This window comes from Euprymna scolopes, chromosome 7 (genome assembly GCF_053919585.1).
Source record: "Euprymna scolopes isolate OS-2025 chromosome 7, ASM5391958v1, whole genome shotgun sequence".
Lineage (NCBI taxonomy): Eukaryota > Metazoa > Mollusca > Cephalopoda > Sepiida > Sepiolidae > Euprymna > Euprymna scolopes.
Genome location: NC_136488.1, coordinates 105,448,750 through 105,459,727, shown reverse-complemented (window position 1 = coordinate 105,459,727; position 10,978 = coordinate 105,448,750). Strand labels below are relative to the sequence as shown.

The window sequence follows — 10,978 nt, the reverse complement described above, 5'->3', positions numbered from 1 at the left end:
CTTTGTCATTTACAGCCTTTGATGTGTTGCCGTAGATGGTCGTGTCATCAGCATAGATGTCAACGAATGATTTAAGTATGTGTTTAGGGAGGTCATTGATGTAGATCAGGAAGAGAGTTGGGCCCAAGATTGACCCTTGAGGGACTCCAGCATTAATACTGCAGGCCTCTGATTTTTGTCCATCGACCACTACTCTTATGAGCCTATCGGAGAGAAATGATTTAATGATTGAGAAAACATTTCCAGTTATACCGTAGCTGGAAATCTTGTGAAGTAGACCCTTATGCCATACCTTGTCGAAGGCTTTTGATATGTCAAGAGCAATTGCCCTAGAAAGGAAGCCTTTGTCGAGAGATTCGCTAATCCTGTGAGATATAACCGTCAGCACATCTGCAGTAGATCTTGCAGAGCGGAAACCATATTGTGTGTCACTAAGAAGGTTGTTTATGCTGAGGTGGTTGACTATTTCTCTATTTAATATGGATTCCAGCAACTTACTCATAACACACAGGAGACTTATTGGTCTGTACTGAGAGGGAGATGACTTATCACCTGAATTCTTAAATACAGGGCAAACTGATGAGGTCTTCCAGGGAGCCGGAAAGCACTTCTCCTTAAGGCAGCGCTTAAACAGTTTTGTAAGTATGGGAGCAAGTTCTGGTTGAAGCTTTTTTAACACTATAATTGGGATGCCGTCAGGGCCAGTTGCTTTACTAGAATCAAGGTTCTTGATTAGCTTGGCGACCTCATGCACGGATATTTGTATGTTCCGTAGCGTGTTCTGTGTTATAGGAGGAAATATGGGGAGTTGATGGCCTTCGTCGTATAGGGTAGAATTAGCTGCAAAGTTCTTTGCAAATAGTTTGGCCTTGTCTGATGCTGACGAGATGACCTCTGGTCCATTGATAATGGTTGGGATAGAACACACACTTCTGTTCAGGATCCTATTTGTTATTTGCCAAAATTGGTGGGAACCAAGCCGCTGATCAGCTACCTTGGATTTAACAGACTGGGCAATTAAATTGTGAATTTTTAAATTCTACTTTAATAAAAGTATTTTTAAATTCTACTTTAATAAAAGTATTTTATTGCAATAAACGAGAAAAAAATAATAATCTAGATCATATATAAAAAAAAAAATTAAAAAATAAATTACTGATTATTTTAAATACTAAAAAAGACACAAGAGAAGAAAAAAATTATATATTTACTAAAAAATTTTAAAGTAAAATAAGATTTTTTTTGTACTTATTATTCCTGGTCATGGGGTTAGGATAAAGTTGTAATATCAGTACTGTTTCAGTCAGAGGAGGAGAAAATTTCTTGACTTGGGTGATTTTTATTTTTGTCCCATCCAGATGACTGTTATTGGGGACCTGGATATACCTACATAAAAACAACTTTGTGTCTAATTTTGTCCTCATAGAACAACAAGTAAATAGTGACTAAACACTTATTCTAAAGACTGAAATTTAAAAAAAAAAAATATATATATATATATATATTGACATAATCTTTAAATTGGACTATGTATTTAAATCAAAATTTAAATACTTAATTTTAGGCTGACGAGATATCATTTTTGTTTTTTATATTTTGTCACCGAAGTAAAATAAAACATGATTCCCATGAGGTAGGCTAGTGCAGTAGTCGTTTTGGAACTGAGCGAAGATCTACTAATGTACCCCCACCCTTTAAAACTTGCAGAGACTTTATCGGATGGAGATTTCGTCAAGTCTATTTTTATACTGGATTGTGAGTCACTCTTTTCGGTTTGGGTCGCCGACCTGTTAGAGGTCTCTTTTCCCATCATGCGAAAGAGACATGGATGTACCGAACGCACGATGTGAAAACTTATCCCTCACGAAAGAGACAGATATATAACGTGCAAGCAAGAAAAGAAAACGCGTGAGATGGCTATGCGAACTTTTTCCACACCGAAGGAAATATCTTGGATTAACGTCGTCGAGTTGTGAAACACCCCAGCAAAAGAAACAAAAAAAAAAAAAGGGAAAACTAAAGAAACCTGTAAGTGCAAAGACTTTGATTACCCCCCCCCCCCGGACTTTCGTTCATTTCCATACGCGTAGGCATATTCCAGATTCCATAACTTTGAATACATTTCTTTTTCTTTTGTTAAACTCTTCTTTTTTTTCTTAAATAACTCTACTTTTGTATCGTTTGGAAAAGTGTTTGTTATTTCATTATTTTCTCGCATATTTTATTATGTTCGTCCTTGCGTGTCCAGCCACTTGCTTTATTATTTTATTTTTGCTGTGTCACATGTGCGATAAAGAGAAAATACTTGGTTTTTTTGCTTTCCCGTAAATTCCCTTATACCCCCCCTTTTGAGCAACGTGTTACAAAGATAAACAGTTTTCATTCTTCTCAGAAATTTCTTATCATACCCCTACGTTATTTGTTGCTTAAATCCCCACCTTTTATCGCACATGTAACAATATATATATATATATATATATATATATATATATATATATATTATTATTATTATGTTAGATGTTATTTTCACAACATATGAACATTTGTGTGCCATATGTTGGCCAGATGACAACATACACATGGATTTTATATGGACTACTTTGAAAAGGGGGTAATTTACCTTGAAATATCAGAAAATCTGGGACATTAATTGAAAATAAGAACTAAATATATGTATTGTATCTTTGCATCTATTATAATTTTGTTTCTCACCCATACACTCTTTCAAGTTCCCCGCTGCTCATAATTTTGCATTGTATTGTTCCAACCTTCAAAACCTAAAAATTATGAATTCAGTTTTTGTTTTGTTTTTTATCAATAGACAAAGAATAAAAAAAAAAAAACAACAAAAGGTTATAAAGCCAGAAATACACCTTTAATTAAAAGATAACAAAATAAATAAGATGTAAATTCTATAATAAAAATTGCACCTAAACAAAATGAAAATTTCTGGAATCTCGTGCTTTACTTTCCATATGGGGTCGACTTTCAAGAGTTTTAGTACTTGTCCAAGGCTCCGATGGGAGGATTTTGACATCAGGTTTAGCATTGCTTAGTAAAATACCGTTCTGAAGCCTTCCATCATTTTGATAGTGTTCCATTGAAGAGTTGTGAAGCAAAAGGTTGGTGTCATTCCGAACTGTGGGAAGGATCATTTCTTTCAATAATGCACAATTCTGGTCATATTTAGCCTGAAACGAAAACAAAAACTTGATTAAAATTTTTATTTGTAAGTAGATTCATCATAATCAGCTGTTGGACTCCTTTTAGAAATTGACAGATTTTTTGTCAGATTTTTATCTTTCTTTCTCTGAAATTCATCCTTATCAATTGTTCCCATATTTTCCTCAGTCTTATTCAGATTACAACTGACACTTCTACCTCAATTTTTCTACATCTACCAAATCAAGCACTTCCATCCTTTCAATCTGGTCACATCATCAAAATCTCCTGCACTGCTCACATTTCTTTATACTGTCTAAATTTAATCAGCAGATCTAAGCCTGTCTTTAAAACTCATACTACACATTCATCATATCATTTCTTTCCATGCAATGCATGTCCTCAACCCTCAATTTCCAGGTTTCACACTGTGTACCCATGCCTGATAAACACTTCTGTTGGTTAAAAGCATAACACTCTCCTGGTTAGTAATGATAGAAATTCTTTGAACTTACTCCATCCAATTCTTAGTTTTGTTATCGCACCAACACCAAAACCTTTCTATTGCATTCTTCAGTTCACAGTTAATAAATCAGAACTGCTGAATAACTTCAATTCATTTATAGAAATCACACAAAAGATTATCAGGAAATCAGAACGTTTTTAAGGTTCATAAATTTATTGATGTTATATCTCTTCAATCAGAATCTTTTTTTTCTCTTTGTGTTCTGTCAGCTTAACAAGAAAACACAAAATGAAGTTCACATGCTCAACTTACACAGAAATTGAATAATCAAATGTGTGTGTACCAAGGAAACGTTTAATCTAAAAGTTTCTACAAACTTTTCCATAAAAGTCAAAAGACATTAGCAGCTAAGTAAGTCATGCTATACCTTCATGTAACAATAGAGTATCATCAACAAGAAAACAAGGTTTCATGATGTAGTTAAGCATACATTCCTCTTAACAAACATGCAGCGCAATGATCAAATGGCCACAGCAAATCTTTGAGAAATTACTACTTCATGTTGCCATGATAAGCATCTTGTAGAGATCATCGGCATAGACACAACAACTACAATGAACCATATCATCAGCATAGACACAACAACTACAATGAACCATATCATCAGCATAGACACAACAACTACAATGAACCATATCAGCATAGACACAACAACTACAATGAACCATATCATCAGCATAGACACAACAACTACAATGAACCATATCATCAGCATAGACACAACAACTACAATGAACCATATCATCAGCATAGACACAACAACTACAATGAACCATATCATCAGCATAGACACAACAACTACAATGAACCATATCATCAGCATAGACACAACAACTACAATGAACCATATCATCAGCATAGACACAACAACTACAATGAACCATATCATCAGCATAGACACAACAACTACAATGAACCATATCATCAGCATTGGCAATACATGAACTCTCACATTAACACAATGCAACACATATTCTAAATAAACTATGTTTACACTTGCTAACATATTTCTTTCACTCAATAAAATGTTATCGTAACAGTCATTGTTTATATTTCATTTGTTGTTTTATCAGCATATGCTTTTTTGACAAGTATTTATGGCTTATTAGTTGCGTAACCATAGTACACTTGATCACTGATCACCATCATCTGTGTTGCATTACAGTACGAATAAGTTGTAGATATTCCTTACTAGTTCATCCTTTTTAATATCAAGAATAAAGTGTTCTTCTCCACTTAAGAGTCAATCATGTTCCACAGAAAAGAAATAGAATATCAAAACAAATATTGTAAAATGAATGCATTATTGAACGCACCTTATTATAGAAGAAGACTCCCAAAATTGCAATCAGCATCCCTAAACAGTTGATTGGAGTGACAGGATTCTGCAACATGATTATAGACGCAGTGATGATAACGATTCTTTTCATGGCATTGGCTACAGCGTAGCTCAGAGGAGTAACCAATGCCAAAATTGTAAAAGCTATGAGATTCTGCAGAGTGTTGAAAAGACCATCAAGCAATAACAGTGCAATTACGGTGGTCAATTTTATGTTCACTGTCTGAAAGAGAAAAAATGATGTAATTTAATGGGATGGACTTAAAAAGCAGTAGTAGTCGCTCACTGATAATGAGATAGAAAAGAACTGCATGACAAAAAGGATTAGTCAGGTCTCTTTAGATCTGCAGGGCACACATGTTTTTGGAGAACATCTTCCTTTCTTCTACTTTCTGGAAAGTAAGACTCATAATGTTACAATTGCATGTAGTTTTCTACATAAGAATGTAAAGAAAAAAAGAAATGAAAACAAATCGTAAATAAAAATGTTGATGCTTCTATATATGCACTGGTGAGACATATGTGCAACATGCACTATTGCGGAGATGTACACTAGCATATGTAGTTTGTTACTTTACCAGCAACATATGTACAATTAATTAAACATGTTACTAGTTTGCCAGTAGCTAAGGGGGAATATTGAGGGTGTATTATTTAACAGTATTATTTAACAGTATTAGTGCTAACAACTGTTTATCACAACACTTCAAAGACTATTGATGATCAAGATCTTGTTGATTCTTTTTCTTTCATGATCTGGAGCATGTGGTCCAATGAGGAAAAATGACTTGTTATATTTAACACCTCTTAAACAAAACTTTTCTCCTTTTACAACCAATGCTCAGACTCTTGTTTTACTCCAGTTAAAATGACTTTTTTTCATAAGCTCCTATGACTGACTTTCACTTCAGATCTCAAATGGAAGACATATATTCAATCTGTTGGTAAGATTGGTGCAAATTGTTTGGATCATCTTACTGTTCCAGAAAGTACCTGACTCTTGATACACTCATCTACTTATATGAGAGTCAGATGCAACTTAAGATGGAATATTTCATCTGAAGACATGCTGCTCAAAAATCTCTTTCTTATTCCAATAGAATATAAAATCAACTTCACAATCTAGTGGAGAATGATTTCTTTTGTTGTCTGACATCGTTTTTCTTACAAAAGTGAACTTGTTAGTCTCTCTCTACTCTATTGTTATTTTCATGAAAGACATTCAACTGAGCTTCAATCTGTGTTTCCTCCTTCTAAGGCATTCACAGCAAGAACACATTTTTCTACCACAACTGCAAAGATCATTCTTTTATCTCTCCATGTGCCTAACATGAAACATAATTTCCAAGAATAGAATTTTTTTTCCAAAACCTTTTCACGTATAGAACACATCACCACAAGACTATTTCCTTGCAGACTACAACATGATAGTCTTCAAATTTAATGTCAACATATATTTGTCATAAACAGTCCTCTTAAGTAATGAAATGTTTTTTCATTCATCATTTTCAATTCCTCTTATAATATTCTTATAATATTCGTCATTATTCAATAGGCAGTTTATCTATCTCGCTATTCCTTATCCTTGAGTGATTTTTAGCCTTGATAAACAGTGACTATAAAAAAAATAAAGAAATCATAATAAAAAAAAAGAATGATAAATACTTACGACGGTATCAATATTTGTAATTATTCTTCTCAGATCATATAAAAACCAAACTGGGAAAAAGCAAAGGGCTGCCCACTGTGCCAGCATCACCAAAAGGCGTATATGATGAACACCGGTATCTTTTAAACACTGAAAGATAAAGAGCAGCAATTAATAGAAGCCACATTCCTTTGTTTTAAATATTTTTTGTTTCAATATCTTTACACAAAGCATAATATATTTTACCATCTTTTATACATTTTACGAACAAACATTGAGAGTATGTATGTATGTGGGTTGAATCAATTTCTATCATGGGAATATGAAATTCACATATGGTCCCTAGTTATTTGTATATATCAGGGAAGATGACACCGTTAGGTTTTTACAGTTCTTACAGGGAGGTGCCGACATCCTCCTACATAGAGCACCTGGTATTCAGAAATGTTCACCTCTCTTGTATTGACTAGGCTCAACCTTGCTTAACTCTGATGATCCAACAGGAACCGTTGTGTCAATGTGATTGTGCTGTATTGAAGGTACATCAAGTAGTTATCAGTTTAAGGATTCATTAAGAAAAAGTAAGCAATGGATCTAACTGCTGACCTTTGAGGTCATTGTAGGAAATTATATCAGATAAGATAGTTTAAATGTCAGTTCTTCACCCGACATGCTATTGGATTTTAAACCTGGCCAATTAATGCTAAACAAAGAAACACAGTTCAAGGACTTGAGATAAGTTATGGTAGATTTTTTCTTTACTAACACTGCCAAATGCATTCAGGTGACAAATAAGGCCTGTGTTTACTGTTCCTTTGCCACCGTGACAGCAGATATCTTCCAACTGCTTTTTCTGGCACAATCCGTTCCTAAATATGCCATCAAAGTGTCATCTCCTGATTTCATTTGGCATATCCATATATTTTTTGTCTCGCATAAAACATCAACCAGAATTTAAATCTATCTTTCGAGAAATTTTTCCCCCCAGATCCAAGTCATAGTCTCTATGGAACCCAGCAAAGGATGTACCACAGTTATTTTCATCTCATCAGCATTCCCAGTGTTCCTGCTTTGTGGAACAGCTAGATGTAATAATGGCGTCTACCATAGGCAGAATTTAAGTTGCCTTGAACACAACATTCAGACAGTATACAGATGTACACAATTTTTAACTGTCCATTTACATGGCTTGTTGCACTTTATTTTTTGCCAATAAATTTTATTTGATTTGAAAATGCAGTTCATCTGATGTGATGAGATGCAAAGAAAATGAGTTCTAAATCAATCGTAAATGAAAAATAAGGAGCAGCTCAACCTTCTCGCTGCCAGCAAGAGCAATGCAATACCAACAGTCTGAATAAAAATCAATTTTCCTTCTTTGACAAGAACGCAGTGGCTAAGGGTCAAGAAAACAAAGGCTTAATCACTAATTCATGTTACGAAGGGTATGCAATAAGTAATGCCCCTGACCCACTTCCCATAGCAGTAGAGCAACGAAACTTGGCACAGTTATTAGTCTTTCTCTACATAGGAACCACCCAGAGTTATGCACTTCTCCCATCATTTGATGCAGCTCTGGAAACCGTTTTTGTAGAATATCCCAGATGGGTCCTCCAACCAGGACGTGACTTCAGAAATCAAGGCTGCATCATCTGGGAAACGCTTTCCTTTCAAAAACAATTTCATGGCTGGGAAGAGGTGAAAGTCAGAGGGTGCAAGGTCAGGAGAGTAGGGAGGATAGGGTAGGATTTCATAACCACACGCCCGTGCTTCTGATCTGGCGACATGCGAGTTGTGGACTGAAGCCTTATCCTGCAGGAGGAGGGTACCTTTGCTGATCTTGCCCCACCTCTTGATTTTGATAGCTTACCTTAATTTTCTAAAAAGTGAAGCATAATAGGCTCCTGTAATTGTGGTACCCTTTACCAGGAAATCTGTCATCACTACTCCGTCCTGGTCCCAGAAGACTGTGAGCATGACCTTGCCAGCGGAGGGCTGCACCCTTGCCTTCTTTGGAGGTGGTGAGTCCAAGTGCTTCCACTGCATTGACTGGGCTTTGGTCTCTGGATTATAGTGATGGACCCAGGTTTCATCCTGTGTAATCAGTCTTTTGAAAAACTTTGACTCATCTTCTTGGCACATCTCCAAATTCATCCTCGAGCACTCGACGCATTCTGGGAATCTATCTAGCAGACACCTTATGCATATGCAAATGGTCATGAATGATAGTTTCCACAGACCCTGTACTAATCTTGACATCTTGAGCTATTTGGCGAATAGTAATGCACTGATCTTCCAAAATGGCAGCCTCAACTTCATGGACAGATGCCTCATCAATGGCAGAAGAGGGGGAGGGGGCGACCAGGTCTGGGAGCTGTTTCCACAGACTTCCGGCCATATTTGAATTCACAATGCCAGCGTTTTACAAGATCATATGATGAGGCATTATCACCATAAATTTCTTTCATTTCACCAAAAGTCTCTGTGGTGTGCGTCCTTTCAAATACAAAAACCGGATCACTGCTCGGCATTCAACAGGCTCCATTTCACACCTGACTCAGTTCAAACACCTGTAACACAGAAACCACAATTAGTTCAGAGCTGTAATTTGCCACATAACCCGTAGACATATAAATCATTGCACATGCAAAATTTCAGCTAGATCAGACAACTGGAAGTGGGTCAGGGGCATTACTTATTGCACGCCCCTCGTAATAATTCTTAAATTAGTAGCAACTCAAAACTGTACTTCATGCAAGTACACTGGTTATTTATCCCCAGTCTCAACCAAAAGGAATTGGAATTCACCCTTGGTATATTACTAACAGACTGTGGTGGATGGCAGAGCACAGAACCAGAGAATAATTCTACTTCTACCGCTCCAATAGATATCTCACTACTGAAGCAATTCTCTACCTGGATAAGAGCCAAGTGCATCCTAGGATTGAATACTATTGCCACATCTGGGCAGGAGCTGCTTGAAACAATCTATCCCGCCTTAACAAAGTTCAAAACAGACTTTATAATCTAATAGGTGATGCCCTTTTCTCCTGCCTGCGGCCTCTTTCCCACGAAAGAGATGTTACAAGCCTGTCCCTGCTTTATCACTATTTTCATGGCAAGTGTTCGACTGAGCTCTAATCTATTGTCCTCCCTCACCAATCCTTCACAAACACACTCATCTAGCCAAAATCACTATCAAAACATTCCCCCACTCTCTATCGTTGCCTAAACCTAAACATGTATTCCATGAACAAAGCTTCTTCCCTAAAACTGTCTGCCTGTGGAACTCTGTTGCACTGGTCTGCTTTCCAGCTAACTACAATATTATTATCTTCAAGTCCAATGTAAAAAATTCTTGTTCAGCTGTTCTCGTAAATGACCTAATTATACCAAATTCCTTCTACAAATGATTATTATGCAACTGTCTCAATGACTATAATATACACATTAACCCTTATCCTTGAGTGGCTTCCGGGTCTTGATATGTGGTGATCCCTTTGTAAAAAGAAAAAAAAAGAAAAATCAAAACATTATCTCACTGAGTAGGAAAAATATCCAGCCTATAAAAATCTCGTCTCAAATAAGGAAATAGTTTCCCAAGAAAATTGGCTGAATTTCAGGCTCTGTAGTTTAAAGGTTGGAAACTTGCATGGAAAGTTCAGTGAATTTGTTGAGAAAAGATGTATTGACCTTGTTTTGTTTTTAATATAAACCTGAATACTGCACTTGCTTATTTGTAAACGTTTTTTATTAAAGTATTTTTCAGCATTTTATTTTGAATTAAAGTAAAACAAAAAATCTTCTAATTGATGAAAATAACAAAAACAAATTACAGATAATCATAACTTGCTGTTTTATTAAATACATCTGGCATTGGTCAGACATTTTACAAAGCATGATTAATACATTACTAACCAGTGGGTTTTTTTCTTTTCCCAGGGAAGAGTAAGAATTTTCAAGGATCCTACCTGTTTATCAACTAAATATGAAATGCAAAACTACAGTACAAATATCACCGTTATGTTGAAATGTGTGTATATAGCATAAATTACTCCCATTTCTGCAGAAAATCATTGTTCAAAATGCCATAAAAATAATATTAATGGGTTTTAAGAGATAGTTTTTGCATACATGCTGACATGAATTATTTGTTTGTTACGATTATATAAAATATAGTTGTTGCTTTGGGGAGGACTAATCAGCAAAGAATACACAGACATTAATAATACGAGAATAATGCGACACAAGGAAAATTTGAATTAAAAGGTAATTTCCTGTCCACTCGTTTTATGAATAAAGG

The 10,978-nt window shown here is 35.6% G+C and overlaps 1 protein-coding gene across 1 annotated transcript in view; it reads right to left on the bottom strand.

The window, feature by feature from the left end:
• Positions 1-2,853: 2,853 nt before the first annotated feature.
• The window catches only part of LOC145279876 (solute carrier family 35 member E1 homolog), an 84,272-nt gene continuing 76,147 nt past the window's right edge, over positions 2,854-10,978 (bottom strand). The window contains exons 4-6 of the mRNA XM_080131335.1: positions 6,697-6,825; positions 5,005-5,250; positions 2,854-3,191 (exon numbers count right to left, since the gene is read on the bottom strand). Coding sequence (XP_079987461.1) covers positions 2,931-3,191; positions 5,005-5,250; positions 6,697-6,825 — 636 coding nt within the window. The 3' untranslated portion in view covers positions 2,854-2,930. The remainder of the gene's footprint in view (positions 3,192-5,004; positions 5,251-6,696; positions 6,826-10,978) is intronic.